This window comes from Lactuca serriola, chromosome 7 (assembly GCF_051521515.1).
Source record: "Lactuca serriola cultivar US96UC23 chromosome 7, Lser_US96UC23_V15, whole genome shotgun sequence".
NCBI classification, from domain to species: domain Eukaryota; kingdom Viridiplantae; phylum Streptophyta; class Magnoliopsida; order Asterales; family Asteraceae; genus Lactuca; species Lactuca serriola.
In genome coordinates, this window is record NC_136414.1 from 196,225,046 (window position 1) to 196,244,680 (window position 19,635).

Below are 19,635 nucleotides of genomic sequence, written 5' to 3' on the forward strand. Positions count from 1 at the left end.
CATGGGCTCTCCACATGGTCTTACATCCAAGTGTCATGGGCTCTCCCATGGTTTTCCATACAAGCATACCACATATACAACTAGCATATTTCCTAGCACATAACCAACTATCATGTCTCATAATATAACTTCAGCTAGTGCACCATATATCATAAAATGGGTCGGCCTTGGTGCCTTCGACCCATTGGTATGGTGAGGAGACTCACTTCTCGTGAATGCTGAACTGACAAGATAAGATCATATAAGTCCCACGCACTGCTCCAACCTAACTACCTATAATCATCATGTAATTAACTTGTCACAATCCTGAAATACCATAAATACCCTCCTAGTCAACCTTGGTCAAAGTCAAGGTCAACAGTCCATGTTGACCTCAACTCGTCGAGTGCATCCAGTAACTCGCCGAGTTACCTGAGTAACCCGTCAACTCGCCAAGTTACCTAAGTAACTCGTCGAGTTCCTTAATGTCCAAAAGACCGAAAACTCATGAAGACCAAAAACCCTAATCCTTCACCGAAATCACTCAAAACCTTGAAAACGTGCAAACCCTACCCGACTCGTCAAGTTGGCTAAGGGACTCACCGAGTCCCTTCAGTCCTTTTTGTGTTCATACGTTTTTAAGCTACCCAAAGCTCTAAATTGTAGATCTACCCTCCTATGGCATGGTTTCCACATAAAGTTGCAAACTTTATGTGCATGCAAACTCTTAAATGCCAAAACCAAGCTAAGGGAGGGGTTTAAGCCAAAGGAAAGGGCCAAAGGTTGATAAATTCAGTAACTTTATAACTCTAATGACTTAGAGGAGTCCAGATTTGAACTTAGAACTCCAGATCACGCCCGATACCCGAAATGTTCCACAAATATACTAAAAATAGCCTTAAACCCAAGAAAAAGGGGATCCAATGCTAGAATGATCAAGGTAACAGCTTGTTACCTTCAAATGGAAGCCCAAACGATGTAGATGCTAGATCTACAAGTTCTTTCCCGTTCCAAACTTCTCAACCTTCACACTCCTTCAACAAAATGCACCAAAACACTCTCTTAACCTCACAAGCACAAGGAAGCAGCAAAGAACGACTAAGGTTTCTTCTATGGATAATGAAGCGGTAAGGAGGCCAAAAGAGGCGAATTAAGTCCTTTATATAGGGTGCAAACCTTAAAAATTAGGGTTTTTCCTTATAGCTCCTACTCGTCGAGTCGGGGCCTTTCGACTCGTCGAGTAGGATCTAAATCCCGCGTCCTCATAAATGATCTATACTCGACGAGTTGGAGCTCCCCAACTCGTCGAGTCATGGCATAAAACCCTAAAACTTAAAAAATTTAAATGATACTTGGAACATGTGTTACACCACCACCGCATCGTGACGAGTTTCCAAAAACAACTTAATTGATCAAGCCTTAACTCTTAACCAACAAGGCTCAAAAGCTCATATCTGATTCTTCTAAAGGTCTTAATGGATAAAGTTTCCAACTTTATCCATTAGGACACCCCAATAAGCCAAGATCTAAAACCCTAACTTAAGTCCATAAAATGCCCCAACATTCATTTCTTTTCAAGCATAGAGTAAAGAAAGCTCATATATGCTTTATAAAACCGACTAAAAGGCCATAACTGAAGTCCATTATAAATATAAGTTCATTGAGTTATCCAAAATCCCAAGATCAAACTATTAAAGAGACCAAAACACCAATATATGGACTAAAACACCATTATCTCATAAATCCAAAGATGAAATATAGAAAAACGAGGATCTTTTCAACTTACAAAGGTCCAAAAGGTAGATGAAAGTTAAGATCTTCCGATGCAAAGCTTCAATACTCAATCTTGCAAGAAACTTCATTATAAAAATCACCAAAATCACACAAAATGGATAAGAGGTTGAAAGTGGTGAAAGGGAGGCTAATGCTTGCTTCCAACGAGCTCTTGATGTGATGAAGGCTGAAAAATGACCTAAAACATGAAACCATTCCTTTTAAAAACGGTGAAAACCCTAAATTTATGGGCTTGGGCTGCACAACTCACCACGCCGTGATGACGAGTTTCACATATTTAAATCAAATTTCAAACAATCATAACTTCTTCATATTAGACTCGCTTTCAGTGATTTTTATATGCACACAAAAGTATTAACAAGCCTCACAATCCTATCCAATTAATTTTGACTTAATGAATACCGAACTTAATCTATTAATACATGCAAAGAGTCCAAAAATATAAATTTTCCCATTATACAATTTGACTCCAAATATCAACATGTATAAACTTTATTTCTTTGAAGTCCTAGACCTTACTCGATCAAATGATGGTTTGTTATTTCGAAATTAAAAACATCCCAAAACATGATATTATACTAAGTACCCGACACAAAATAAAAACAAACGAACCAAACATATTACTTTACCCAAACCATAGTCACTATTTAATATAGTTTGTTAAAAAACTAATGATTTATTTTATTTATTATTTTTTTTAAGACGTAGTCCTAATTTGGTTGGCACCTGGTAGTGACAAGATTATTGTGCGTGCATTCTAGGGTTTGTTCATTCAATCCTCTAGAATGGCGAATCAGCTGTACGGTTCCAGCTCCTACGGGTATGGGGGAGGATCCAATTCGTCCAGCATCTACACGTCCAAATCCATCGCCGAGCAGTACGTGCCTTCTGATCCCTCGTACCTTAGTTCGTCTAGGTTTTTCGGTTCAGATCCCCTGTCATCGTCTTCCAATCTGTTCAGCTATTCATCTATCAGCGACAGAGGTCCTTCCATGCTCTACAACCACAAGGACACCATCGGCACTGGTTACTCGGCGGCCGCTAGAATGACAGCGAGAGAAGCATTGTGGCCGGGACCGCCTGGAGTTGATGCAGGGGTTTCCTCAACCTCGATCGAATCTATATTAGCAGGCTATAAGCGTTCATCTACTGAAGGTATGGATCTTTTTAACTGTTTATATACATCGCTTCCGATAACCATTCTTACGCGCTCACAAGAAAAAATCCGTCTGTTTAAGTTCATATGACCCAAACATTAGTCCTGTTCCCCAGTTCCATAAACTGATGCCAACCTGTTGTTTTTAATTAAATACAAAATTCTATTGCAATCGTGTTCCACAATTTTGTAACTTTGATCACCTTATCTTGATTTTGGGGGTTTGCTAATGTACATTTAAATGGGATGAAAGAGCTTCTTGTTATCGTTGCATCTTCTGTTAGAAGCTGACTTATTGTTAATCACCCTTTCATGGTAGGATGAATGAGATATATTCTTGTAGATACTGTTTGAATGTTTAACAAGGATAAACATGATAAGTGTCATGTCAAGTACTATAATAGAATCCTATGGGTGACGAGATTATCTAAACGTGTCCACATACCTATGGTCATTTCTCTTCTGTCCCTACTACCTAATCTTATACCCTTTCCCAACCTTGACACGTTTTTAGCTTAATGTCATACATTTTATGATATTGAAGTGTAAGTGTGTAACTTCTAGAAGTATTATTTAGAAAAAAACAAAGGAGCTATGTAAGAATATAATGTATTTTAAATTTGGTCTAAAGTAGTATTTAAAGTTGGCGTCGGTTTTAATGGATGTATGCGTAGCTGTGGGTATATCTATTCAATGTATATGATTCTTAAATACTTTTGCAGTTATAAAGTAATGGATCTAATCATATTAATCTATAACTTGACCACAAATTGATGGTCTGATATGAGAATTGGGATATACATGTGGCAGTTATGGTATTTTTTTTACCAAAAAAAGGATAAGATATCATAATTTGCAAAATTAGAAACAAAAGCTAAAAGAAAAAAAAAACTAGAGGACAAAATGAATTATTCCTTTTTCAGTAGTTTGGACTCTTATAAAATCATGATAATAATCAGGTTCTAATGGTATTTATCTTACATATATAAAATCATGATATCCTACTTATGTTATTTTCTTTTTAGCGTTTTCCACCTATTGAGTGAAGATCAAATTTATGATATAATGTATTCGTTTCTATGCATATAAAATTAATTTCAAACAGTGCCTTTATATTCGCACACACCTGTTATCGTAACCTTCGAAATAAATTTGGAATTTTTTTTAACTAAATGTTAATTATTTTTATTTTTCTTTGTCGTATTAAACAGTAAATTCAGAACATAACGAACACACACCCATATATGTATATATAAAAGTATGCATGTATCCTTATGCATACATACACATATATGTGTTTATATTTATTTTGTTATGAGTCATGACAAATTTTGAGAAAATCTATAGATACTTTATTATAAATGAATCAACTGTATTTTATAAAACCAAAACCTTGACTGTGTTATTATACACTACCAAGATACATACATTACAAATTATTTCATTAACTTGGCATTTTGATTCTTTGGTAATATAAGTATATGCTAGTTTCTAATGATATATAATAAGTTATATGACATATGTTTACTTAATAACTTTTTTTCTTTATATATGTCTACTTATCTATCTAGCATTATATCATCAATCGCTTCTTGGTGCCCATAATACGCTTGGGTTTTCTAGCAACCCTTTAGTGAAGCGGCCTAGATTCGAGGCTACAACCAGTCTGCTGCCTGTGTATCCACAGAGGCCTGGAGAAAAGGACTGTGCCCATTATATGCTTACAAGAACTTGTAAGTTTGGAGATAGCTGCAAGTTTGACCATCCTATGTGGGTCCCTGAGGGTGGAATACCTGATTGGAAAGAGGTGACCTTTTATCGTTATTTTCACTATATCTATCTATCTAATTATACATACATTAATTATAAACAAACTATATTTTGCGTTTACAACGTATTTATATTTTTAATTCAATGCTGTATGCTGCTCTTATACTTACATATGTTTACACTCTACTATCTTATATTTATCTGCTGATAGTTTTATAATGTACTTACTACTTTTATCGGGAAACTTGGGATTTAAGCTAGGACTTTGTATAAATTTATACATATAAAGTAATGGGTTATTTTTATAACGAGTGATACTGGATTTTATTTATAAAATAATGGGTTATTCTGTAGTGTGGTTTATCTGGGTCAGGTTCTAATGTCCTTTACAGAAACTAAACTTACTGGCTATGTTATTATTATTATTATTATTATTATTATTATTATTATTATTATTGTCTAATATTTTATATAGGTATCTGTTTAGTATTTATGCATTCTCATGCTGTCAAGCTTTTATAAGACTTGTATAGGTGGACTTTTAGGTGCTCTTTCTAATATGGTTAGCTACCTAAATAGCCACATACTTTTGACTTTAACTTGTACAACTTTTACATTAACTCTTGTAATAATTTTAGCTTGAATAATAAGCTGAACATAACCCTTTAGTCGTTTACGTGTCAGTTTTATTTTCACTGTGTTCTTTTTGGTTAAATTTGATTGCATTGTTATTTCTTAATTGCTTATCATTGTTGGTTGAAACCCACCTTTTTACTTGTACTTGACACTATTTTGTTGATCATATGTTTTTCTTTTGTTCAAAGTAATATTTGTGTGGTATATGATCATGTTTTTTTTTTTTTTTTTTGCACATTCACATGATTTTTAGCTCTAAATGGCAGGTCCCGACTACAAGTGAAGCCCTTCCGGAGAGACCTGAAGCACCAGATTGTCCGGTATGTTGAACTTCTAGAAAGTTAACCCCATTTCCTTTTAACAGTGATCAGGAATCTTAAAACTATGATGAATAACAAGGAATTGAATGCTTGATTACTATGAACTTGAAATGGAAATAACAAAATAACAAATCAGAGAAGTTAATCAAATGATTATGACCTTCTGCCCAAGCTAATGCCTATGACTCCAAATGCAAAAGAATGAATGATCCAAACTTCTAGACTACGCTTATTTATACTAGCTTAGGGATAATACTAGATAGGGGGAAAATAGAAAGTATAAATATTACAATTAGGCCCTCCAAATTTGCCCTATGTTAATATATGACCCGTTCTTTATCAATAAAAACAGGCTTGTCCTCAAGCCTAGGGGTTGGAAAACAATGCAAACCATTTGCAACATTGACATATGGGCCTTGATTCACAGAAGATGCAGGTCCAGTATGCGGAGGAGGATTCGTCCTTTGAGTATGCATGAAGGACTCTCGTGTAAAACACCAGGATTCCCTCAGTGTTGTGTAATAGGCAACACAATATTTTTATTTTTCTTTTCACTCATCCCAAGGATTGCCTCTCTAAGTCCAGACGAAATCATCTAAATCACTTTTATTAAACTCAAAATCCTTCAAAATCTCAGTTACACAAGCCTCAGCAAAATCACTTTTTAAAGTAGTTTGAAAAAAGACTTAAGTGAGAGCTGTGATGATTGATTCTTTTTCGGTATTTTCTTCGATTTAAGACCAAAGTTAAGCATCTCTTTGCCAACAGCCACACTTGGTGAACCCTGGGAGCACTTCTCTCTCCCCAAAATACCATTTGTTTGTGTTAAACTTGAAGGCGTAAGATATTTATCCAACACTAAATCTATTTCACTACCGTCAAGAAATGGTCTTTTAACACCCTCTCTGATTTCTCCATTAAAAGAAATACCCATTAAAAGAAATACCTGATTGTTCATAGGCTTTAACTTTCTCAATAGATTGCCTTTGTGATATCATTGACACAAGAGTTTGTTGACATCCCCACACTCAAGGACAATATCTAGCGGATAAAGGTGGAATAGTATGCACTTGGATGTTGGAGATCTTTTTCAAAATCATAAACACACGGACATGATCCAAACCTTCTAACTTTGCTTTTTCCCCATCCTTCCCATTTGCAGCTTGGTGTGGTTCTTAGTTTCCAGTGTCTGTCTGAATGGTGTTAATATGTCACATTCACTTGTGCTTGTAGACAAGCATGTATAGGCTTCTTTTCTTTCAGGATGTTTTGCTTTGATCACATCAAAGAAAAAGCGTCCATTGTCCACGAGTAAAGATCTTATCTAACATTTGGGCGTATTATTTTCAAAATCAGATCCTGCACACGCCCATCTATAGAAAAAAAAGCAATGTTTGAATCACCAACACCAATTATCCTTCTTTCTTTAAGAACGGGATTCTCCCATCGTTTCTACAATATTTTGTTGGATGAGAGCTTGAACTTATTCTGTTATGTATCATCAAATGCACCTCAGAGGCCCATAAATATTGAAAAGAAGTAAATAACCATCATCTGTGATAAAACAACTCTCCCCAATGTCAATTTTAAGAAGCCCTTCTCTATAAAATCCCGTCAGAAAATCATGTTTTTAGGTGCAAGTCGTTTAGAATTCTCTAGGATGCCCGTAATACCCTTCTATATCAAGTGGTTTTGTAACGTCATTGCTTGAAAAAGTAGATTGTACCTTATAAAATATAGCAAAGTAGATTGATTTCACTTCACTGATAGATACCATGTGCTGATCTCAATAGAAGATGATAGTTTCATCTTACACCTGGGTTTATCAAAGTAGATTGAACCATCAAAGTAGATTAAAGCAGAATGAATTATCAATAGATCGCTAAGACATTGGACATACCAATAACACCCCCACGAATTGACCATATGATCGATCCGAAAGTAATCTTGATGATTGCTTTAGCGAGAGATCAGGTATGTACGTATCAAACGTTTTAATTGGAATCTGATTCAAATGGAAGTTGGGTCGTTTCTGATTAGTTGTTGGTATGGCGGGATTATACCTCCATTAAGAGTTAGAATTGGACTCATCTTTCATTCCTGTCATTTTATTGGAATGACTGGAACCACCACCTGAGAGGGATATGGCAATGACGACTTGTCTTGCTAAAGCCATTTGTGATCCTTGTGTAGTGATCCCGTCAGCATCATGTTCTTTCCCTTTGTTGTCTGACAACAATGATGATGCACTAAAGTTCCCAATTATAATTTTGTTAACCTTCGCTATGTTCTCGTTTAGTTATGAGAGATGAGAAAGAGGGTCGACGGGAATGTTAACTCCTGTATTTTTGGTTCCCTGTGGATGCATCGTCGAATCAAGTATGTGTTGTTTCCCTTCGTTTTTCTGGAACCCCAATATCATCTTCTCTAGGATTTTAGGAGACCGTTCATGAGATCCTTAATGGCGTGAATAGATCAAGTGAGATTCTTCATCTGTTTAGTTAGAACTTCAATTTTTCTAATCGTGAATATCCATTCTGGTTTGGAGATAGGTTTCCATTTTAGATTCAGTTGGTTGCACCATGATTCACGCAGGAAGAAGAGGTTTGAAGGGCAATGGAGCCAATTGATAGGAATCTTTTATTTATGATGAAGATCAGGGAATTGAATGCTTGATTACTATGAACTTGAAATGGAAATAACAAAATAGCAAATTGGAGAAGTTAATCAAATGATTATCCTTCCTACCCTAATTCAGAGAGGGTCTCAAAATACAAAAGACTGATTGATCCAAACTCCTAAGACTACATTTATTTATACTAGCTTAAGGATACTACTAGATAAGAAAATATAAATATTACAATCGGGTCCCTCCAGTTTTGCCCTATGTTAATATATGACTTGTTTTCTATCAAATAGCCTCATCGTTCTCCAAGACACAAATGTTGTCCTTAAAATATCTAATGATTTGTATGTCTATTTGTCATCTTTCTCTGAATTTTGCTAGCTTCAAAGGCACAAATCTCTTTTTTTTTTGTCTAATATCTTATACATCTCCTCGTATGTCATGGCTATAGCTATAACCGTCACTTTCTTTTCCCTTACGTATGGCCTCCGATCCTTCATGTATCTTTCTTTTGCCTATCTCTTTCATCGTCTTCACTACACTTTTAAAACTCCTTCAAGCAATTATATTTGCCTATAGTCACATAAATCGCTGGGTTAGGCGCGATCTACGCACCAATTCGCTAGTACCAAAACGCGGTACGAACGTGTTCCGGAGACGCTCGGGTTTGCGTTTCAAAGGTTGAAGTTGGCGTTTCCAAAGCGAAAAACACAAACCGTAGATGCTAAGTCTTTTATATGGAGTTACTTTCATTAGTGCTGGTGATAGTAAAAATCCAAGGGGTTCAAAAAAGTGGGTTGTAAACATTGTCATGGAACATTCACTAGCTCGTACACTCGAATTATACTCATTTTTTTGGTGCTTAACTCGGAAAAAAGCTGAAAATAAGAGGCCTCATAGTAATGAGAGACCGAGACATTTATGGAAGTTGCAAAAGAAGGTGAAAGAGGCTGAAAGATTTGGAGTCTCTAAATCCCTAAGAAGTTTTGTTTTGACAAAACCAAATTTGATCTCTAAAAAACCGATAAAGCAATCTTTTGCAATAATAAGTGCGGTTGATTTGAAAGTTGTGAGGGCTTTATGTGCAAATAGGATTCTATTTAATGTTTTGCGGAATCCTTAATTTTGTGAAATGGTAAATGCATTAAGAAAGGCACCCGAAGGTTATAAAGCGCCATCAAGTGAGAAACCAAGAGCTGTTCGACTAGATGAATGTGTTAGACTAGATGAATGTGGGAGAGATGTTGAGGACTTTGACACCGTTTAAAGATACATGGTATTCGCACGGTATTTCTATCGCATCTGAGGGTGGTCAAACATAAAACATAAACCATTGCTCGATGTTCTTGCTGTAGACAGTCGAGGTTTTATGTTCATGTATGCAATCGACTTTTCTAGAGTGGAGAAAACAGGTAAAGCAATTGATGAATTTCTAGGCCTAGTGATTGATTCTGTCGGCCCAACTAATGTTCTCTATGTTGTGATGGATAATGCCCGCCAGTTTGTAAAGCTGCGGGAAAGGAAAGCGAAAAGGTATACAAACATATTTCTTAAACTTGATTTTTAAAGATTTTGCAAATGAGTTTATTTGGTTAGAGGACATATAAAAAGGGGAAAATGATTGTCAAATATTTTTTGAATCATGGACTAGCTTTGTCCATTTATAAGGAGAATTCGAAGTTGGAGCTTTTGAAGGTTGCAAAAACCCGATTTACTTCTCACTACATTTTGTTGAAGCGGTTAATCGCTTGTAGAGAGGCCCTATCTACAACAATTGCTCGTAATTAGTGGAGTGATTAGGTGAAACATGACGATGAACACATTAGAACAATTGGACAAATTGTTGATCATATCAGAGATGATGACTTTTAGGTTGAAGCTGAAAATATTCTACATCATGAACCAATTTATCTGTTGATCAAAATTTGTGATGGTGAAGGCCCAAAAATGGGAGAAATATACGAGAAAATGGATAGTATGTTGGGGAAAATCCAAGATGTGATGAAGGAAAGTATATATGCATCGTATTTCCCTCAAGTACAACAAATTGTATTGAAAAGGTGTGAGAAAATGAGCATACCATTACATTGTTTAGGATTTGCTTTAACTCCATGATTTTACGTTACACGGTTATCTTGAAACGTTAGTACCGGGTGGAACGCGTAGAAAAGCATTAAACCTTGATAAAGAAGTTGTACAAGGTGTCATGGAAGCAAAGTATTGGTGGTCTACCTATGGCATGGAAACATCAAAGTTAGCCAGCCGAAGTGGCAAAAAAAGTATTGCCACAACCTATAAGCAACTCTTCAGCCGAAAGAAATTGGAGCACTTATTTCTATTTTCATAATGTGAAGAGAAATCGAGTGAGCTTTAAATGACAAACTTGTTTTTGTTCATTTAAATATTCGTTTGAGTTTAAGGTTTTTTGAAGAATATAAAGAAGGACCACACAAGAAGTGGGATATGGATCCCGAATCTACAAACTTAGAAGGATCAAGCTCAAGACTAAACGTTGGTCCCGAAGTGGGATATGGATCCCGTGGGACCAACGTTGGTCCCGAATCCCCGATGTACCACAATATTTGGTACATCGTCCCGAAGCGTACCGAAATGAAACCACCCCTCCCCCCTGCATCTCTCTCTCTCTAAGACTAAACGTTGGTCCCACGGGATGCTGCTTCTAACTATATCATCCAACGCATCTTGGAAATTCCTCTTTTCAAACTCACATAACGCACTATGGGGGACATAAGCACACACAACCCTTCACCACTCTTCCCATCACTACCTTGGTCACCGTATCTTCTAACTTTTACAATGTTGTCTTTTTGCTTAGGAGACAACACACACTCCATTTATCACCTACCCTAGACCACAATACCATATCTTAGTCTCCTAATACAAGTGATGTCTATATCTCTTTTCTTTAAAACCTTTGTTAGATCCAACAACTTCCTATTTTACACAACGTACATTCATGCCAGGTATATATTCTTAACCTAATATCCTCCACATTGCCACTCGCTCTACTCGTAGAAAACTAGTACATGTATAAATCAAATGGGTGAACCTACATTTTTAAATAAAATAGAAGATAATCGTATGTTAAGTAGGAATTTAAATCCAATTGTTCAAGCTAATTAATTGAATCTAGAGATGGATAAACCTACAACGATTTGTTAGCATGTATGGAATTTTTAATTGGAGAAAGAAACAAACCGTATTGATGTATAATGAAAAAGCAAGAATATATATAGTGTTTCAACATGTGAGCGGAAACTGGTAATATTATTTAATGATTTCAAAGCTGCAAGGAAATATCCTTATAAAAGGATGCTTCTATCTTTCTTTGGCAGGGGGGGGGGGGGGCAGAAGTTCCTAATTTGTTTTGTGATAAACTGATAATCATCACGTGATTGAAAGATTTCAATGAAATCGCAAGATTTACCTAATAAATTAAAATGAGTAAAAACCAACAACACTGGCCCTAAATGAATATGCATATATTGTTGGGCAATCTAAACAACTTTAATTATTGATGAAAGTGATGTATGTTAAAGATGTACAATGTTATGCAGTATATTTTGACGCCATGAGACCTTAAAATAGTCGATTATTATCATTGTGCAAAATGTATTCTTGGACCTCTTTTAGTTTTAATTCTGTTTTAGTGAATAGATAATCCATCCTGTATTGAAATATGAACAAGCATCTTAGTGGAATCCATTTGGTATTTAATGCAATGCAGTATTTCCTCAAGACTCAAAAATGCAAGTTTGGCCCCAGGTGCAAATTCAATCACCCAAAAGATAAAGCTGCTCCTTTGGTAAGTTGTGTGTGTCATTTTGATTTGCATTCATGTTCATATTATATTAATTTATATTGATTGATGCATTTTGCAGGCTGCTTTAGAAAACATTGATACTTCTGAATTACCAGAGAGACCATCTGAGCCCCCATGTGTGGTAAAATAATAATTTCTGCACTTGTAAAGACTCTTTGACTTTTTCCCATTTTACTCATCTATTTCTTTTTTTAACATGTTTATTATTTGTAAGCAGTTCTATATGAAGACTGGAAAATGTAAATTTGGCTCAACCTGCAAATTTCATCACCCAAAGGACATCATAATTACAGCAACCGAGGTAGAAGATGGTAATGGTGAAACTTTTATAGTTGGTGGTGGGACAAATGGCAATGGGAATTTGGAACTTTCAATTACCCCTTTTGCCCCTGCCATGTTGCATAACTCAAAAGGCCTCCCCATTAGACCGGTAAATACCTTTGCATACATTTCAATCATGATTCAGAAAATTTCTTACAAGCATAAATATGACGTCTTTACCCCTTGTTTCTTGATTGCTAAAATAGGGAGAAGCGGATTGTCCTTTCTACCTGAAAACTGGCAGGTTGGTAAATTTGGTTTGTTACTTTTAAGTTTCTGAATAATGCGTCCTAATTTTTTTTTTTTATATATATAGTTGCAAATATGGTGCCACCTGTCGCTATAATCATCCAGAGAGATATGGTAAGTATATAATATCAATATGGTTTCTTGAGGAAATTAAATATATCTTGCTTGATAATTGGTTTTGTATGTTTTATGCAGCAATCAATCCAGCTGGCGCCATTGTGTCAACTCCTGCTGCTCATTTGACTTTTGGTATGGTCAACCCAATTTCTGCTGTCATGCAAACTGTGGACCCACGACTTGCTCAAACAACGGTAAAGCAGAGATCATTTGTTTTTTTTCTGGTTTAGGTCCAAAACACAATTCTTTTACAATTTTGGTCCTTATGTTGTGGTTTCATAACACTTTTGGTCCCTCAATCAACTAAGACAATTTTGCCCTTGTATACTTTATCCCTTCTGTCTTTCATGGTCAAGGAGTATAATTAAACCCCTACAACAATCCATCTCTTTCCTAGAGAAGCCCTAACCAAATTCAACCAAATCCTATATAAATGAAGAACAGAAGCACAAGGACCAAAATTTTAATTTACTCTTTAAAAGAAATGAGAATAAACCAAGTTATTGGATGAAAATAAAAATAATAGTAAAATTTAGTTGGAAGTATTTCAAATTTCATTCTTTATTTAACTTTTGTTGCAGCTTGGTTTGGGTCCAACAGTCTACCCTCAGAGACCTGGTCAGATGGAGTGCGATGTGAGTATTTATATATAAATAATTTCATCTTCTATTCAATTTTTTTGTTTTATTTTTTCCTTATTTTTGTATTTTAATTTTGCTCTTGTAGTATTATATGAAAACTGGGATATGCATGTTTGGAGAGAGATGCAAATATCATCATCCTATTGACAGGTCAGCACATGCACAGTCAGCAAAAGAATCCCAACTCAGCATCAAACTTACTCTTGCTGGTCTTCCAAGGAGAGAGGTATACCTTGTTTTAGAGTAAATTACACGAATAGTCCCTATGGTTTAGGGTAATTTGCACGTTTAGTCCCTAACTTATTTTTTTAACTCGGAAGGTCCCTATTGTTTGTTTTTGTTACACGTTTGGTCCCTGTCTTACTTAAAAAGGCTATTTTTCCCTTGATTTTTTGACTTATTTAAATAAGCACACACCTCCAATCCCACCCCCTCACCTTACCGTACCTACATCACTATTTTTCCCTATTTAAATAATAGTCTTTTTACGTGAGATAGAGATCAAACGTGTAACAAAAATAAATAGTAGGGACCAAGCGCGTAACAAAAACAAACAGTAGGGACCTTCCGAGTTAAAAAAATTAGTTAGGGACCAAACGTGCAAATTACTCCAAACCATAGGGACCATTCGTGTAATTTACTCCTTGTTTTATTATTCATATTGCACTCAAATTTTTATAGAAAAAAATAACCACACCATCACAAGTGGTATTAATGGAAAAATGCATCAAGTTATATATATAATAAGATTCCTCATAATGCATATTTATAAAAAAAGTAAATACAATACTACTACCTACTTCATTTGATGATTATGACAAAAGTGTATTATTGGAAATGAAGTAAGTTGTGCATTGGATTTCTTGCGTGTGAAAAAGACATAAATGCCCTTGTTGTCTACATCATTGAACAGGGTGCAATACACTGCCCATACTACATGAAGACAGGGGCTTGCAAATATGGGGTGACATGCAGGTTTGATCATCCGACACCTGGCGAGGTTATGGCGGCTCCAACATCACAAGGACTATCCGATGATGTCAAAGAAGAATGAAATTCTGACTCTGCCCCTTTTGACTTTTCATCTTGGATGTTTTAAAATGTTTATGGTTTGATTTGATAATCACTTTTTTCTTTTTTCTTATTTTGAGAAGCTTTTAGGTTTGAATTTTAATTTATATGATCAAGAAAAATGTTACCATCTGCTAAAACTTTTGTTGATCGATGCTTGATGTTGTTTTGATGTTCAATTTTTATTTGCTTAGAATCAATGCATGATTAGATTATGTCAAAACCAGATGAGAATTAATATAGATAACATTATCATGTAAATGTTGAAAGCATGCATGTATAATGTTCTTCAAACGGGATGAGAGAATTAATCAACACACTTAACAACTAAAGCTAAGAATTATGATTGATATAATTATTGGGATTTTTTTTTTCTTTTAGAACCACATGCTATTACAAAGTTGTAATGTTTTAGAATTTTCATGTTTTTTTTTCATACACAAGTTTAAATATTAAAAATACACATAAAAACATATTGCAGTTCACTCCAAATAGTTAAACAAACACATAATAACCAAAAGCTTTACATCACATACATCAAAAAAAATAATGTATAATACAAAAAAAAAATATTTACACTTCAAAAAGCTTCATAACATTTACCATTAGTATTTAATTCAATTTAAGAGAAGTCTATTATATAGTTGTGAAAATACCATCAAAGTTTGTTACGGAAAATGTTTCATTTTTGTGTGTTTTTATTTAATTTAATCGGCTCAACCGATTTTTTAAAAACCGGCTGGTTCGTTCTAGTCAAGGAATAGATATAAAACCAATTTTAGTTGAGCTGTTTACTTCCTCGGTTCCTGATCCAAACGAAGGATTCAAACCGGTTTTTAAAATGTTGTGTTTTGGATTTAAACTCGGGAAACTCTTTTTTGGAAGTTTAATTCTTAAATGATCAACATTAAACATCCTTGATGGTGGTTGGGAAACATATTTTTTGAAGTGTCTTTATTTTCACAACATTAAATTTTATATAAATTATTCATGTAATCTGATAGATATTATTTATTTATTTATTTATTGAACATGCATTTTTGTGACAGAAAACAACTCATATTAACAATGTAATTAAAATTGCAAGCTATATGCATTTAGCACAATTTGGTACTTTTATTATTGTCAACTAATTCAATTCCATCATTTGTCATTTCTTACCTATCATATAATATGAACTAGTGACTCGTTTTATTCCAACAAAGTAATCAAATATGACCGTGAAATGATAATGTTGCATTCCATTACTCCCGGTACATTTCACTTTCTTATCATTCCATTTTCTCTAATAATTCCAAATCTAAATTTTCTCATGCTTATTACTATAACAAAGGGTTTTTCATATGAACCCAAAATACTCACACAAACACATACAAAATGACATTATTGACATAAATTAGATCTCATATAGCTACGTAACCAAGGTGTTTAAATATAAATGCCGATAAAAATGAGGTGGAGAAGATGATAAACATTTTCTCCCATCCCACATTTCTTTTGTGTGGAGAAATGGGTACTTGTTTTGCTTAATAAAATATGTTTTTTCTTCATTTTTTCCCGGAAAATAATAATTTTAACATTAAATTTTTGTTTTTGAAGGGCGACGGCATAATCTTAATTCTTATGAAATATAGCAATCGATGAGAATAAATCACAACATTAACGCCTTTTATTATTATCATTGTTTTTATAAATGTTGGCAAAGAAACATCGACATTATTCATGTTATTTCCGTAAAATCCCGACAAAGTAACACATATGTTCAAATAATAAATGCTGAAACTACCCACTAATGGAGACTAATATCAAGTTAATCATATATTTTATATGTTTTTAAGCCGAGTCTAAATTGGTTTTTTTTTATTTAAAGATTTTTTGAGCTAAGGTAGCTAATACGAAGAATGATGAGTTAGACATAAAACATAAAATGATGATCACAAACATCACATAACAAATTAAATCAAAGAAACACTTACTTGAAATCCAAGTTTGATAGGAGTAGGAGGGTTTGTCGATGAAGATAATGCCATAAATTTTCTTGTTGACTATTCTCGATTGAATGTAGTTCCTTAAAGCACCACGCCCAATAGATGGATTCAGATAACAAAATCAATGTTTTTCTTATAATCTTCAATTGTATTAGGGATAGGGAAGAAAGATAGAAAGTGAGATTATGAGAGTAAAATTTGATTGAAATCCCTTTACTTGTTTTGTTATATACATAGGAGGTGCATAGAGAAATCACCATTTAGCCTTTATTATGTTATGTCCATAAATCAAGTTATGTAAATTTTTTGTTTGTTGTGTATACATTAAAATGAAATTCGATTAAGACTAAATTACATTTTTGGTTCTTGACTTTAAATAGTTTTTTTAATCGGTCAAATAAAAAATATCTTTGTAGTTATGGTCCTTATTGAAAGTTGTAATAACGTTTTATGTCCTCTACTCATTTAAAATGACTACTTTGTCCTTTATGTTATTTTTAAATGTCTTCTTATCATTTACTTATATAATTATGTCATTACTCCATTAAACTATATGAGCCAACTATCTCAACCATATCCCTCTCTCATTGTCTTTCTGCTAATATTCTCTCCTCACATCATAGATGTGGAGGTCTCATAAGAAAAGAAGACCTTTACACATTTATTCTACAATCTCTACAAACAAACACTATACCAAATAAATAGTTCATATTTAGAATGAATAGAGAGTCGTGAGAGGACAATGATACACAATGAAAACTCGATAAATAGAAAAGGAAAGGTTTATGATTGAGACCGACAGGATTCGAGTGTATACATATATATAAGAAATCCCTACAAGCGCCCATAAAATGAAAACAGACGAGATCTCAGGCTAGAACAAACACATCTAAGAAATCTCTAAAAGCGCCCCACGTATGAGGCTTCTTCACAAGGCGAGACTACTTAATATCTTAAGTCAAAACCCTAAACTTTAAGATCCAAGCCTTATCAATGTCTTAATGAATAAAATTTCCAACTTTACTTATTAAGACATTCCAATGAAGCAAACTCTAAATTTTTTTGCTTAAAATGACCTAATTAACCTACATAACTTGCATGACTTAATGGGAAGGAAAAAGATCCCAACATTCTTAGTTTAAAAGATCCAAGGGACATTTCCAAGAGCTCAAATGGTTCTAGAGTTTCTTCATCTCCAAGATCACCAACAAAATGGACTAAAATGTGCCAAAAACAACAAATAACAAGATCTAGCAATCTAAAAAGCAAGTTAGGAACTTTATACTCACAATGTTCTAGAAATGAAGTAACTTTGATCGATCTATACTTTCTTCTTCCATCAATGACATTATGAGAACTTCAATATCTTCATTCTTTACTAAAAAAATAGTGGAATAAGCTCCCAATTCAACCACAAGCTAAAAAATGAGAGGAATAGAGATAGAGAGAGTTTAGGTTTCTGGAAACTCCCCCAAAGGGTCATAAAGGCTGAGATTGGTCGAACCCTTAAATACTCCAAAAACCCTAATAAAATGATCAACGTGTCGGAAGCGCGTTACACTTCTTAAGAGGCGCTTCCCGCTTAGATTTTTCAGCAAATACGATAAATGGCTTCCTGCTTCGCCCCATCATTTTACTTCCTTATGGACTATAAAATCATCGATTAAAGAGTGAAAAAACATAATCGAAATTCGGATGTTACACCAAGACCACAATTAGTCTTCAAATGTTGCTTCTAAGCCATATCTAGGCTAAATATACATATAGGTGCATGTATGCACATTTTATATTTCTTCATAAATTTTCAAAACAAATACAACAATAAGACTCTAATATCAATGTTTAAAATAATTGCAACTCTAAATTGTAAAAAACACAAAAAAAAGAAATGTGTGTATATGTACATTTGATGCATATTCAAATATATATATATATATATATATATATATATATATATATATATATATATATATATATATATATATATATATATATATATATATGCACATTTCAACAAAAAAAAAGTTGGTTATTTTTTTTGATTGGATCTAACTTACAAAAAAATAAGGTTTTAAATAACCATCTTTTTTATTTGATGATAACAATTGGTTTTAAGGATGTTTATTATTTGAATAAAACCGGATTGTCTAATTGGACAATTTGGTTCGAATATTCGGATTTTTAGATTGGTTATCAACACAACTGAATTATTATTTTGGATTTCAGATTGCTTTTGGTTTATAAAATAGGAATGTTAGAGTCCAAAAAAATGGAATAACAATTTATTATTTGTTTATTTTTAATAAATATCTATAATTATTTATTAATTTATTTTTTCTAATAGATTTAAAAAGTTTCACATAATAAAAAATCTTAATATGTATTTTTAAATTTTTTTTTATCTATAAAATATTAAACTATAATATATATTTGTATTGTTGTTGTTTATAAATTTTAAACAACAACTAAATAATTTTTTTTTCTTTTGTAAAACCCGAAATGAGTTATGATTCACTTGATTATTGTATTAAGGAAAAATGAATTGTAAGGGTAACGAAGTATTAGACTTGTACAAAAAATACCAATGAATTTTTTTTGTATACATATCACCAATCAACTATAGCTTTTGTACACATATGACCATTAAACTTCACATTTGTTCAAAAAATACCATTATGTTACCGGTAATAGTAGGTCACCAGCCACGTGGCATGCCATGCGGCTGCTGACGTGGATTTTATTGTATATTATGTACACATTATACCATTAAACTATTTTTTGTACACATTATACCATTAAACTTTTTTTTGTGTATATTTTACCGTTAAACTTTTTGTACACATTTTACCATTAATCTTATATAATTTATTCAAAAAATATAATTTCAAAAAATACATATTTTTACATAAAATGGGTTTTTCATCACCTATTGTGACTCCCTGATTTTGTAAGGTTTTAGGGAAACGATTTGTTTTTTACAATGATACTAAGGACTTTCTTTTACCACTACATTGTGAATTTATGTTGGTTATACATCAATTGAAACCCACAAGGTTTGAACTTGAGACTTTTATTTGGAGCGGCGAAGAAATACTCAGTTGTTCATTATTTTAGCTAATGTCT

At 33.6% G+C, this 19,635-nt stretch overlaps 1 protein-coding gene across 2 annotated transcripts; it reads left to right on the plus strand.

Annotated features, from left to right (window-relative positions):
- Positions 1–2,495: 2,495 nt before the first annotated feature.
- HUA1 (floral homeotic protein (HUA1)) lies at positions 2,496–14,664 on the plus strand. Of its 2 annotated transcripts, XM_079011124.1 has the most exons (13): positions 2,496–2,650; positions 2,735–2,928; positions 4,501–4,736; positions 5,602–5,655; positions 12,030–12,107; positions 12,184–12,246; positions 12,343–12,555; positions 12,653–12,690; positions 12,763–12,809; positions 12,891–13,006; positions 13,394–13,447; positions 13,539–13,679; positions 14,367–14,664. In XM_079011124.1, the coding sequence occupies exons 1-13, from the start codon at positions 2,559–2,561 to the stop codon at positions 14,505–14,507; spliced, it is 1,467 nt and encodes a 488-aa protein (XP_078867250.1). In that variant the 5' UTR covers positions 2,496–2,558; the 3' UTR covers positions 14,508–14,664. The 2 variants fall into 2 exon arrangements, with proteins under 2 accessions (XP_078867250.1, XP_078867249.1); XM_079011123.1 differs by having other exon boundaries at positions 2,500–2,928.
- The last annotated feature ends 4,971 nt before the right edge of the window (positions 14,665–19,635 follow it).

What these genes read in the sequence shown, in the direction of transcription:
- HUA1 (XM_079011123.1), top strand. Translation starts at nt 2,559, where the DNA reads ATGGCGAATCAGCTGTACGGTTCCAGCTCCTACGGGTATGGGGGAGGA. An exon ending in AAGATAAAGCTGCTCCTTTG is followed by an intron (nt 12,108 to 12,183) that starts GTAAGTTGTGTG and finishes TGCATTTTGCAG; the next exon opens with GCTGCTTTAGAAAACATTGA. An exon ending in TTCTACCTGAAAACTGGCAG is followed by an intron (nt 12,691 to 12,762) that starts GTTGGTAAATTT and finishes TTATATATATAG; the next exon opens with TTGCAAATATGGTGCCACCT.